We start from the raw sequence: 14,665 nt of genomic DNA on the forward strand, positions 1-14,665 counted from the left end.
ATCACATTGTTGGATTCTAATCCAAAAAGGGAAGATGGAAGATGAACCCAGTGTATGTTATCTTTTGTAAATAATCAACTAAGAATAAGAAAATCAGTCAATTTGGAATAGTATGTAATGAAGCATAAAAGTGGGCTTACAGATAAATATCCCTCAGCAACACAAATACTTCCTTTAGGTTTAATCCTAAGGTTGTTTTAAAGTGCAGCACTATGATAAGTGCTACCTTATTTCTAATATTTCGTATAATATCATCTTTTGTTTGGAAATAGAAAGTGAACCTAATCCTAAATCCACAGTACTAATGTATTCTGCACCAATTTTGCTTATTTCTAGCAAATTCTTTTTACTATTATTCATATTCATTTGATACATTTTAGATAGTTTCCAAAATACCATACTGGAATATTAAAATGTTTTTCTAGTCTAATGACATGGAAATCTACAACTGAATGTTTATATATTTAAAAATAAAATGTGTAATCAAAGGTGATGACATTTGGTCACTGATATATTTCGGAAGTCATGGAATTGAATTGAGGTTGAAATAATAATAATAAAATGAATTATGGCAAGAACAAACAAATTAAAAAGTGTATGTCAAAATTTTTTGAAAGAAAATTTTTGATAAAACTATTTAACTATGTTATTTTTTATTTGCTTAGGGTGTAGTGAAAGTTTTAAATGACAAGTTTTAAAAACAGCATTAGAGATTAATATTCATGAACATATCTTAGAGGGTTGATATCTGTTTTCCCTAGTATACCACATAAGACATTAACAGACTCCATATACCAGAATCTACATATCCTTGATTGCAAAAGATGTGTGATAAACCAGGATAATCTGCATGGTAATGTAATTTTAGCTAAGCAACATTGCACCCTTCCACAGTGCACACGGTAATGACTTGTTCTGAGCCATGATGTGAAATACTTGGGTATTTATTTTACTATTTTTAATTGAATGAAATGGCAGAGGGTTTTCCCATGTGAGAGAGAAAGAGAGAGAGAGATTAGAAAAAGAAGTGGCTGTATTTTGTAAATATGTCATGTAAAATATGTATGAAAGAAAGAGAATTCATTTCTTTTAGTCCTTTCTTTCTTAAACTATTTGAATGAAGTGAATAATGACCGTCTATGCACATGGTTATTTTAGAGCTGGGAGAGCTAACATATCAGAGCCTCTCAGTCTGTGCCCAAAGGCTGTCATACATGAAAGCATTAGAGCCGTGGAGTCTGATCGTTTCACCTAAAGAAAGTTATTTCTCCTCCTTGTGGTCTTTAAGGGTAAATGCCACTAACACTTGGGCTAGATATTTGGAATAATGCTTATAAAGTACAGTTGTAAATGATGAATACATTTCATGTTGTATAAAAGAATCAACAGAGCACTCCAGTAGGTTAATTCAAAAGCAAGGAAAAGAGTAAAGTAACCATAAAAACATTTTAATGATATTGCACACAATACTGACTTTGAATGCATAAGTCAGGAAATATTAATACATAATTCCAACTATAAAGTGTTGCCCGGTATCAATCAAGACCTCTTAGCTCATCATGTTGGGTGAACTGAATTTTAATAGAGTCACATAGCAATGAGAGATTTGTCGTGGGGCCAACTAGCATTTGATGAAATGTAAGAAAGGAGTTCTTAAAAGCTAGATACGGATCATAAACGTAACGTGCGAGCAGGTCACCTTAATCTGGTTGATTTGCATGTCCATGGCAGATGACGAAGTTTCCAAGGCATTGAGTTCTTTTTCTTTCTCAGTTATCCAGACGGACAGGGTCTCAAAATTATTGCCAAAATGATCCCACTTGTTTTTCACCATTTCCATGGTTTTAATACTAAAATTAACCAAATTAAGTAAAGAAAATGCAGTATTTTAATAGAAAACAACAATACATTTTCCTTTAAATCAGCAGATGAAAAGATAGTGAAGACATTTGTGACCACGTCAAAGTGGAAACTATTGGAACAGGAAAAAAATGCACATTCGATCTGCGTAGTTAGTCCTCAAGTCTTCCTATCTTACTCCTCTGAGAATGAGCATTTAACGAGGTAGTATCTACACTATGTTATGAATGGAACTGTGCTTTGAACAAAATATTGCTGGGCCCGAAGGGGTTTGAATCCAGGTATAATCTAGGTAAGCTCTGCACGTGACCAGTAGCTGCCCGGACTTTTAATAAGCCGCCCACATAGATTCCAGCACACAGTCTTTTGGCGGTCTTGATTTTGTGGACAAGGTCCTTTTGCTCTTAGAGCAGAGATAGGGCAGGGATGCTCTATACTCAGAGATCTTTATAAAATGCATCTTGATGAATCAAGATAGAGTTTGTAATCTGAATCCCATGCTGCCTTGCAAGAACTGTTTTATTATTAGAGCTAAACCTGAGATTTATAATCTATAATGATTTCAGCTATTCGTAGATGTTTGTACCATCTTGATTCTAAAAGACTCTTAAACATTCTTGTACATGAGCACCCTGACTGCTTTTAGAAAATTTGGGCTTTATTTGTTAAAAATCTAGTGTATAAAATTTCAACTACAGATATCCAGTTTGTATTAGCTATGCGTATATAATCATGTGATTATGGCTTTCAGTTTAGAAAAAAGACTAAGAAACTAACAGTATGTCATTAAACTGATAAGTCCTTGGGTTAAAAAAAAAAATGAAAGAATTTCCCTGTTTACCAAAAGGCACTTGAAGACATCAAGATGAATGCAATGGCATCATTGAATGTCAAATTAAATAATATTGCAGTCTCAAATGTATACCCTGGGTGTGCCTAATCTTCTCATCAGTACAGGTAATGCAAACTAAGATATGCTGCAAGTTTTCAAATGAAACAGATTCAAATGGACACTTCTAATAAAAGTAGCTTTTTTCTAACAAATTCTAAGTTTCATTTTTTTCATAACTTGATGGGTAACATTTAATATAAAGTTCTCAAAGTTTTAAGTCATAATTTCCTTTAAACTATTTAACAAAGTACAATGTTAATTTCAAGGTGTGACTAGTATTAAAAATAAGTTTTACACTTTAAAATCCACCTTAGAAATTATGTCCTATACTTTAAGAATAGCATGTATTAGTGCTTTGCCAGTAAAGAACTTTTAATAAAAATATTCAGCCATATGACTTTGAAGAATGTTAGCCGTAACTTCATATTATTTATCCCCTCCAGATTTTTTGTGTGTATATTTTGTACATAATGGCAGACCATAGGCCACACTATTTTTATTTTCTCTTTAGATAGACAAATATTAAATGTTTAAAAGTAAATAAGTTGAGTTTTTGGAAATAATATATCAGTCAGTGACAATTCAAATATTGAGGCATTGTAAACAAGCTCTGGGAGCTTCTTGGAGATGGAGACCCTTAGTCTATGTTATCTATATTTAAGCCTAGCATCTACACAACCAAAATATCTCTTCCTCTTTCTCACTGGTGACAGCAGAATAATACAGTAAAAAAAATTATTTTAAGTACTGGTTCTTCTTTGAGATTGTACGAAGGCCACAGAATTTAATAGATATGGCTTTCTCATGAACAAAATCACTTTACAATGCAAAAACCACATCCCTCATATTTTTTCTGCTCTGCTATACAGATGATGGTTTCTGTCTTGGTGATCCTTTCTTTTGAACTGTGAGTTGCTTCCTCAAAACATGCTGAAATACACAGACACTTTGAGATTTTTAAAGGATGTTTTGAATACAATATACAGGAAAGACTTTATGAAACTTTATCTCAGAGAAGAAAGTTTAGGACTTGTCAAGCACATACTCTTCTTCAAGTGTGTCTTCTAATTTTTTGACTTGCTCCTTGATTGTCTTGGCCTGCTGCTGCAGCAGCTGCTTATTCTTGGGCCCAAGTGGTATCTCAGAAGCTTCCTTCACAAGATTTTCAGCCTGGAGAGCAATACCTTCCGTTCGTTTAGAAAACTCCTAGAAAAAGATATTATAATTGTTAGGAAGGCATCTTCTATTAAATCCTGCCCTCAAATAAATTGCACATACTTGCAGAATCTCTACTTGAATAGGTGGATGGATAAATGGATTCATACATGTATGAGTATTAGAATGTAATATTCTTAGCAACAGGACAGACTTACTTTCATCATGGCCCGAACATACCCTTCACTAAATTATTTTCATTTTATATACACACTCAAATATCTACCTTCATAATTATCCAACAGTTCTCTCTAACAAAAAATATTTTTCTGTTGTTTCCTGGTTTGGGTTTATTTCTTAGAATTTGAGCTGCATTATAATAACCAACTTATTCACAAATATGTTACTGTATTACAGGCTCCGTTCAGGCAATGATCAATAGTGACTGGTTTTTTTCAGTCATAGAGATAATAGATTTCTAGGCCAATTAATATAAATATTTATTTATTTAATTAAAGAATATCTTAGTCAATACAGGGTATCACTGAGACTTACCTATAAAGAAACATTTTGTTAACTAATTCTCTGAAAAGAGAGACAATCTGATCTTAACAGTTAAGTCTTATTAAATACATACCCATATACTATGCCATGAAAAGAAGATACGTTCTCAACCATTGAAACCTGGATTTGCAAATTACTAGTTGTTTGACTTTGGTGAATTATTTTTCAGACTTTCATATAAAATTCAGATAGTAATGGTTTTCTTGTAAGATTACTGTTAGCATTTTATTAGCAATTTCATTTTTAAGTGCCTGGCACTCTGCCAGGTACCACATTTTTATGTCCCTCACATAAAATCGAGGACAGCATGGTTTAAAAGTTTACACACTGATTTTCATTAGCAGTGAACTACTTCAATTCAAGAATTAATTTAATATGGTCGAAGCACTGGTAAATTTTAGCTGTTATCTGAATTCTGTCACATAAATGTATTGAAAGTTGAATACCGAAGCTAATCCCAGTGATAAACTTGTGTGAAAAAAAATTAGCTCTGTATCTCATTTCTTCTCATGTAAGAGAAGCTCAAAGGAGGTTTAAATTTTGATCACAGACTACAAAATAGGTAATGAAGAAATCTGATGTAAATAAAGTTCAAAGACTCCTGATAGCCACGACTGCATAGAGGTTATCCCAGCATTATTACATAATGCCATATAAAATAGTTACTACATAAAACTATTGCATTTTCATGCTTGAAAGACTTAAGGTCTTCAGAGAAATACCAACATTCCTTCAGAGAGATAGCCAGCAATTTGAGACAATAAAAATGGAAGTACAACTTCCATTTTATGGTAGAGAGACTTACAATATTCTAAAAACTGGTATTCGCTAATGTCACATTAAATTCTGCAGTTATAAACATCCACTGTTGCTATACATGAACTTATAGTCATGGTAGATTCAGTTGTGAAGACTGAATTAGAGCATAATCTCTCAGAATCCCATGAAGAGAATCAGAACCTTAAAACAGTATTTCCCCCACCGGTGTTTCCCAGAGCCCAGGAAAAATCGTGGAGAAAGTGGAATTATGTTTGCAAATGCAAATTCAATCTGAGAGCCTTCTGTAGGAGCTATGTACTGGGAAAGCACAATGCAGAGGAGGAGTTCAAAGGACAGAATGATGTTGACTGAACCCAAATTAAACCAAAACAGAAAAATGTCATAGGGCTTTATCTCACTCAAGGGCTACAACTGGAATGAAGGCTATATTAACAATGTCAAGTGAGCAAAGACGTGGAGGACAATTATTCTAGATGATGTGTTTGTGTAACAGCACACATCAACTGTAAAGTAGCTCAGTTTCTCAATGAAGAATCCAGTGGCTAAACGTGTGTTCTCTGACTCAGACCTCTGAGGTTTGAATCCCAATCTTACCAGTTAGTAATCCTGAGATCTTGGATAAAATCATTAATACCTTTGTTTCTTATATTTCCTTATTTATATAACAGGTCTCATAATGATACCTGATAAACATCAAGTGGTTAGACAGGCATGTATATACATTCAATAAATGTTTACTCACATTATTAAATCAATCCCAAAAGGTTACTGGCTAAGGAAAATTTTAATAATAACACTAAAAAGTTTATACTTGTTTCATCTACAGCTGATAAATAAATTCAAAGGGATTAGAGTCACAGGATACCAGAAGAGCTGGATGGAATCTGGGTGAAACACCCACATGATAATTAACCTCAAAATCTGTTTGTATTTATAAAAGGTACCTGATATATTTTTAATATGTAAAACAATTAAAAGTAAATATTAAAATTAAAAATGATGTTCTCTTTAGATGGCTGATGAAAATAATACAGAACTGAAAAATTCTGTGGCTTTATAAGAGTTTAAAGTCTTCCATGAGTTAATAATATGAGAAATAGTACAAAATCGGCAGTATGAGAAAAAGAGAAGCCTTTTACTGGTAAGAGAAAAGAAGCACAGGGATTACTTGCTATTAACCAACGGACAGGAGTTTTCTTTCTTATCCATTGACTAACACATTTCTATACTAACTCAGTCATTCTATAAGCCCAAAACATGTGCAAAAGGAACCGAAAGAGCCTGTACAACTCTCTAAATGCTTCATACAATTTATGAGTCTACTCTGAACATCTAAGGTATTTGGACTTATAGGCTTGAGTTCATGAAGCATACCCACTAAATATTCTCTGTTGGATTTTCCACTGGAGCCCCAACGTCAATTTGTCTGAAATTGTGTCAGTCATCTACCTCAATAGACAGCGACTCCTTCAAGTTCCTGTCTCACTCCCATTGCGTCTGTTAGGCTCAGAACCTTGGGGATCATCTTCTTTTCCTTTACTCTCTGTCTCTTGCATCTGTTCCCATTGCCATCTCCATGACCGTAATTCATGTCCATGTTAATATACACAGGCAATAGCTTTCTAATTGGATCTCATGACACCAGTCTTTCACCCTTTCAATTTTCTTAACAATGCTTAAAAATGCATCTCCTTAAACTATAGCTCTGATCACATGGCTCTCTTTCTTTAACCTTTAAGAACTCCATGTTGCTTAGCAATTAATGCTTTAGACCTTCCCGTGTCTTTGTGATGTGGCCAATTCTCCTTTACAACTGTACTTCCATGTTTCTGCTATAAAACCAAATCTCCATACACTATTATATTTCATGCCATTTTCCATTATAGGAATGCTTATTTGCAGTCCCATGCTTTGCTTTTCTATGTCTTACTTCCCTTCAAGTTTCAGTTAAAAATAGTATTGCCTTCAGAGAGATTTTTTTCTAAATGTATTCATCCGTGAGGGAACTACCAGTTCCCACTTCAATGAAAACTTTCTTAGTTCTTGATGTTTAAATCTTATTTACGTTTTCATTCCCCAGAGCAACTTGACCAGCATGTCAAAGAGAGGATGGTCAACAATAAGTACTGATTAAATGAAAAATTATAATTCATAGTAATAAGGCATAGAAACACAGTTTTTCTTCTGTATAATGAGTACCATGGGATTGTACGGTCATACTGATATACCTTTGTCTGTTCCAATTCTGAAGATAAACTTTCCAAACTGCTAAAACTCAAGAAGCGCTCATGGCTGGAACCTGTTTGAAAAAGGTATCGGACCACGGTCTCTTTGTTTGTTTCAAATCGCTCCCACTTTCTTAATGTGACCTAAATTTGAAAAAAATAAATATATCATGTTATGGATTATTAAAGCATGTCACAAAATACTGTTCTCATTTCCATTCATTTGTTAGGCTGTCAACTTCCAGTTAACTCTCGGTTCATATTTCATGCAGTTATACTGAACAAAGATGATCTTAATATCTCCTATAAGATTTTTACTCTGTGGGGCACCTGGGTGGTTCAGACGGTTAAGCGACCTACTTCGGCTCAGGTCATGATCTCACGGTTCGTGGGTTCGAGCCCCGCGTCGGGCTCTGTGATGACAGCTCAGAGCCTGGAGCCTGATTCAGATTCTGTGTCTCCCTCTCTCTCTGACCCTCTCCTGCTCACGCTGTCTCTCTCTCTCTCAGAAATAAATAAAAACATTAAAAAAATTAAAAGAAAAAAGAATTTCACTCTGAATTTCAATTCACTTACAAAAAGAGGATGTGTAGGCAAGCACTCAGAGTTTCCTATCAGCTGTAAAGCTCTATGAATCTAAGGATATTGCTCAAAATGTAGATACACGATAAAGAAAAAGAGAGCCTCCAGGTCTCTTTCAAAAAAAAAAAAAACGGGGAGAGGGGGAGAAGCAGGGAGTGGGTAGTGAGTGAGCTGGTAGCAAGAATTCAAAAACTTCTTAAAAGTGTCAAGATCACAATAAAGCATAAATGTATGGCTGCTGGACTGAACAGAGAAGCGAAACAATCCAGTGTTAATTCCTGGATTCAGACACGCGTGGATTAAAATTCTGGCTTTATTACTGATCACTGCTCTGCGACTTTGGGTAAGTTCTTCACACCCTTTCTTGGGAGCTTCCACGGGGGCATAATGTGCTAATTTTAGTAACTATCTCCTAAGATTGATGTGATGATTAAAAGAGAGAACTCACGGCAAAAATTTAACACGAAGCTGGAGCATCAGAGGCAGGAACACACGTTTGTTCCCACAATTAGGAGACTTCACCTGTGACCCAGAAGTTAACACGGTCCTTGACTTCCGGTCTCCTACCTGGATGCGGCGTTCCTGCTTCTCTCTGCTGCGCTCCATGCCATCCAGGGTGCCCTCCAGCTTCCGCAGCTCCTCCCGGACTTGGCCGGGCAGCCCGCCTTCTCCCTGCTGTGCCTGCGCTATCTGCTGCTGCACATCTCTCTTCTTTGCAGAAATCCTCTTTGTCTTTTGCTGGAAGCAGGTGTTCAACAGATGGAGGTAAATGTTACTCTTTGAGCGGCCAAGCAGGGACATAAACACCTGCACTCTAGCAGAGCTACAGAAAGGTTCGGAAAACTTCTCAGCAGTGCAGGGCCAAGCTGTGTGTTAAAAGTTACCTCGAATAGTTAAAATGGCAATGGCAATGGGGACTGTACATTGGCCAAAATGGACACTATTTATAAATATTTTGTGTTGTTAATGGTAAACTATAATTAATTTGGTCTTGGGTGTTTTAACTGCATACAAATTTAGACACCTCAGAAGGAATTTGGTGAAACTACTCATTTGATGTGATTCTCCTTGAATAATTATTTTTTACCCCAAATCACAAAGTCTCAACTCTAATTTTTTAGAAATCATTTATGCTGTAAGAGTGCTGATATTAAGAGATTTAATTCTTGGGTATATTCAGAATGATATACCTGCCAAGGTATATAAACCTGCCCAGATATTTGGAGAAAGCTATGTTTTAAAATAAACTTTTTATTGAAGTACAATGTACAAACAATGGTATACAAATCTCAAGTCGGTAGATTATGAATTTTCACAAAGTAAACAAAGGCCTATATCCAAGCACATGGTCCAAGAAAGGTGAAGAGTTTTAAAATATTAATGTAAATACCTGTAATCTCATATTTCTCTGACTTAAACTGAAGCTCAAACACAACTTTTACAATGATCAAGAACAGTGTACTACCAAGCATTATTTTTCAGTGCTCACAGTATTTTTATAATTATTAAATAAATCTATAAAGCCTAGAGGCTGCTGTTTGACACATACTCTTAATATATACATATTCATGGAGTGCCTGGGTGGCTCGTTTGGTTGAATGTCCAGCTCAGATCATGATCTCTCAGCTGGTGGGTCTGAACCCAGCACTCAGAGCCTGGAGCCTGCTTTGAATTCTATCTCCCTCTCTCTGACCCTTCACAGCTCATACTCTGTCTATCTGTCTGTCTCTCTCTCTCTCCCCCTCTCTCTCAAAAATAAACATTTAAAAAATTAAATATATATATACTCTTAATACAACATCCATGTTTATATATTATATATAAAATTAGCTACTAGCATTTTGTTACATATTAAGTTAGCTAGATATAATTTTGTCATTAAAATATTTTATTTGAATCATTCTACTTATATTGAGTTTGGTAAGTAAGTTGGTTAAAATTATTTATTATCAATACATGTACCAGAATTTCTTTGCTTCCAGTTCTAATCCTTCATAAGAGAGCAAATTGAAAAGCATAAACGAGTATTTCTGAAAAGGCTGGTACTTCATGTGGATTATAATTTTCCTAAATGAGATGTATTCAAAGTTGTAAACTGAAGAGAAGGATTTTAACATAATGACAAAGAATAGTGATCTTAAATATGAAGCACTTTATCTCTATGCTTTCCTCTTCTGGTACAAAAAGGACAATTGAGCTAGTTTTATGAAGGTTCTCCTGACTAGATCAACTTTCTCTCTATAATATTCCTTGAAATTTTTATATCATTAAATCACTTCGGCTGAGAATTTATCTTGCAGGGTCTTCTGAAATGGCTAATATTGAAGAGAGAATGGAAGTGCCGAGTTTTTTTAAACCATTCACCTGGATTCCTTCCTGCACTCCCCTTCTCTTTGCCCTCATCTGGTGGACGTGCAGTTCTCTTGATCTCCCTGGCTCCGTCAGTGACTAAGGAACTTCACATAAGTGCCTTGGATAAAGGGCATCCTACCTGGTGATGAAGAAGTAATTGCTGTGCTTCAAACAGATTTTCCGTGTCTAAGATCTTCTCAGCTTCCTCCTGGACATCTTTAGAGTCAGAAATCAAGTCTCCAAGGGAGCTTTTGACTATTTCCTTGTACTGGACACAGTCCCCAAAGTTGCTCAGCATCTTTTCAACCTAGATTTTCAAGAAAAATTGTAATTCATATGATGCTCATGTAATCTTAAATATTTTAAGAATACATGTAAAGTCTATCTCAGTAACTTAAACTATGTACACAAACCTCTAACTTTTATTCTTCCATATATTTTTGAGGTTTACTGAGTTATTATTAAGCCACAATTTATTTGAATTGCAAGCCTCATTTGATGTGGCTCTGTGCCTACTCAACATGGCAATCGAGGCAGGAAAACGAAAGTGGGTTTATTGTATATATTATCTCCTGGATCCCTTTAATTACAACCCCATGACTGAAATCTAATTATAAAGCATGAAAGTGCATTATAATAAATAAAGTTGAGTCTACCCTATTTAAAGTAAGGACAAAGTTTGTGGGGAGGAAAAAAATAAAAAGAATAAATATAGAGTATTTATTGAAAATGCACTTCGAGTATTTCTACATAATCATAACATAATTTCTAATTTTGTGGCTGTGTAGTGAATTCTTTTTCCTAAATTTTCAGCCTTCTCTTCTGTTTAATTTCTGCTTCTTCTAGTTCTATGTCACCAGCATCTTTATTTTCCAAGCCTATCGCTCTCCATCTCCACTAAGATTTGCATGTTGTATATCATTTGTGTTCTACAGAAGCTTTCAGTTTCCCTTTCTCTAATTTATCTCTTTCTTTGACCTTCTTCTTCTCTGAGTTGGCCTGTGTAACTTGAATGTGCTATTTTCCAAACAAAGAGCAATAAGACCCTTTCATGAAAACCACAAACTTCAGATCTCAGTAAATCTCAGCTCTTGTTGAAAGAAAGGATTCATCATTACATATTGTCAATGTACCCACAGGCTTTTTTCCCTTACATTGGACAATTGTGAACACTTTGTGTTCAACAATAATTTAAATGCTAAATGGATTGATAATCAAAGGTGGCACTGAATGTGTAAAATCCATCTTTTAATATAAATCTTTACATGAACAAAAGGCCTGTTTTCCATTCTTCTTTCTTTGTTTTATTAGTGATTAAGTAACATGTAAGGGTATAAATATAAACAATGCATAAGTTTAAGGTAGATGAGCATGCAAAGAATTAATGAGTGTATTTGTTAGAGCTAGATATTTGCTACAAGTCCCATTGGTAACATCATGAGGGTACTTAGGAGATACAGTAAGTAAATGGCTTTGGTAAAGTGTTAGAGAGACTGACAGACTAATTTTAAAGGCTGCCAAAGTGGTGTGTATGTGTGTAACAAAATATAAACTCCTCTATTGATGTGACTAAAACTATTTGTTAGGTTTTGGATCAAAGATCACTGGCACATATATTTACGTTTTAAAACTGTAATCCTTACTTTTCCCCTTACCTTCTTTATCAAAGAAAGCATAGAGAAGAATGATGTCAAAATTTTACTTGAAGTATGGTAGTGGCACTAACTAGACTATTGCCATGAAAGACAGATATCAAAGGATTGAAATATCTCCCATTCCAAAATTTGATTAATGCTATCACTACTTTCAATTAGTCAAAAATTCTTAAGAAAACTGATACATTATATCAAATTCACATATAAGACTAAAACCATATATAGTTCAGAGTATTTTTGGCTTATGAAAATTCACAGCTAGAGTCTCAAGCAGACCTACATACATTGAAAATATAAAAGGTTAGTTGATCAAACTGTTAGGTTAGGGACATCTACAGAGAATTCCAAATCTTCAGAATCAGGGATGATCATTTTCCATGCAAGTTTATAAATGACTGAGAGAAATAATAGTAACAATCTATTCAGCTTTCCATTCTTACATTATCTTCCCGTGTACAGACTCATTAGACTTGCATGGCAATCTGGTCAGTGAAAATGTTCTCGCTGAAGGTAGAAGGGACCCTACTAGAAATGAAGTAGGGAGGTTTGTGTATTTTAATCCATAGAGCATATAAACACTGAAACATATTATTAAGAAGTTTAAAAAGAGTAGGTCTTGGGCCGCCTGAGCATGTGACTTCAGCTCAAGTCATGATCTTGCAGTCTGTGAGTTCGAGCCCCACATCAGGCTCTGTGCTGACAGCTCAGAGCTTGGAGCCTGCTTCAAATTCTGTGTCTCCCCTTCTCTGTGCCCCTTCCCCACTTACACTCTATCTCTCTCTCTCTTTCAACAATAAATAAACATTTAAAAAAGTTATTTAAGATGAGTAGGTCTGCTAAAATGGAAGATTTTATCATTACCAACTATCAGTGATTGAGCATTTACTATCAGGCACTTAGTATAGTACAGGCACTAGTAGGTTTCTCTAGCCTTGTTTTAGAAGAAAGAAAATCGAGGCCCAGGAATGTTAAATGACAAGGTCAAGGTTACATAGGAAGGGGGCTATCAGAGTTAAATTCTAACCTTGGATTTGTTTAACTCCCAAGCCTGTGTTCCTAACCTCCATAATATAGTTTCAACTGACCATGAAACAATAGTTTTAGTAAGAGTAAAAAGTGTGGATCTGATAAGCTTTATACTTTAGATATAGGTTATTATGCTGAATTAACATATCCAACAATGACACAGACCATAATTCAAACATCTTCCCCACCAATCTTCATATAAAAAAGTATCTTAACTACTGTGTTTCAACTTTTATATAATTACTTCTCAAATCACAACTCAAAGTAAAAGAGCCTTCTGGATTTCTTAGCCAGAATGGCCTATTTAGAGTATGAGTAAATGGCATACCTCTGACAACAAAGCTACAAGAGCCTTGAAAGAACTAGATAATTTTGCCAACTCATCTCCTTGCTTCTGGGCTTCATCCTCAGAAGAAACTTCAATTAAAATTTTAAGCCTGGATTTCAGCCAGTTGAGAGTCTCGCCCTTTGCTGTAACACCATTTCTGATCTCCTGGAGTAAAAGAACAGTTTTGATGAACAAAATACATTGTCAATCAAAAAAGGACTCTGCCTAAGAAGGTTCATACAGTGGAGGTAGGAGAGCCAGGCATTCATTCATCAGTAGACTGCCTGCTTATTTCACTTTTTGTCCACATCTTTAACGGAAGTCCATAAGCGCTAGGAAAATATACTTCCCCAATGCCAGTACCTGATACGTAAAAGCAAAACTGTTTATAACAAAAAGCTAACTAGATGGTTAGTTCATAACTAGACTGTTAGATATTCCCTTGATCACAAATAAAAATGCTTCTAAAAGTGCTGTAGAAAAATATGTGATACCAAAATTGGAAATTACATATTATCTTATTTTCTGTTAGCTGGAAGGAATATGGTATTTTTAGGGGGGGGGAAAGGTTTAAAGAGTCCTTATTTTAAATGAGCTGATTTCTTTTTGTTTGAAGAGTTTAGTGGTTGCATATTATTATGGATGCCCTAAAAACTGATTTTAACTTAACTGACTTACATTTCATGCCTCATTTTTTGTGAGTTTTTCAAAGCCAATTCCCTAGATAGTAGGATGTGCAAAGAGGAGCAGCGCTCTAATCCAGGAAGGGAGGGCTTACTGGCCAGGACAAGGCCAGAAAGATTCTGGGCCTCGGCCCTTGTAAGGACTGGGAACCGTGGGAAGGGAGACACGGGTGGCCTCTCCCTCCTACACACGTTCTGGTTGCGTGAGAAAATCCCAGGGATCTTCCGGGGCAAAGTCACCTAAGCAGAAAATGGCTGGTTCCAGAACCCAGTGACCTCTTCATTCTAAGATGTGAATTTTTCTTTTTGGTGCTATAACAGCACCAATAACAAACACAGATATCCTCCTACAGGGAGAACATGACATTATTAGGCATCTCTAGCATTTACAGGGATTATAAATGTACTAGAAGAACATGGGCCTCAGAGGATAGGAATAGAAAGGAAACACATTTTCAGTAACAGCTACTGTGTGACTTGCAAGACCTCAAAATGCTGAAAGATAAGGATGTTCACAATGGCACATGCCTATAAAACATAAGAGTAGAGCCATGCTAAGAAGG

At 35.3% G+C, this 14,665-nt stretch overlaps 1 protein-coding gene across 1 annotated transcript in view; it reads right to left on the bottom strand.

The window, feature by feature from the left end:
• Window positions 1-14,665, bottom strand: part of SYNE1 (spectrin repeat containing nuclear envelope protein 1) — a 461,288-nt gene that overhangs the window by 281,229 nt on the left and 165,394 nt on the right. Inside the window, 6 exon segments of the mRNA XM_039220107.1 lie at window positions 1,700-1,850; window positions 3,798-3,958; window positions 7,480-7,620; window positions 8,626-8,796; window positions 10,550-10,717; window positions 13,420-13,584. Of these exon segments, the coding sequence (XP_039076038.1) occupies window positions 1,700-1,850; window positions 3,798-3,958; window positions 7,480-7,620; window positions 8,626-8,796; window positions 10,550-10,717; window positions 13,420-13,584 (957 nt within the window).

Source organism: Hyaena hyaena, unplaced genomic scaffold, assembly GCF_003009895.1.
Source record: "Hyaena hyaena isolate Hyena2069 unplaced genomic scaffold, ASM300989v1 scaffold_860, whole genome shotgun sequence".
NCBI classification, from domain to species: domain Eukaryota; kingdom Metazoa; phylum Chordata; class Mammalia; order Carnivora; family Hyaenidae; genus Hyaena; species Hyaena hyaena.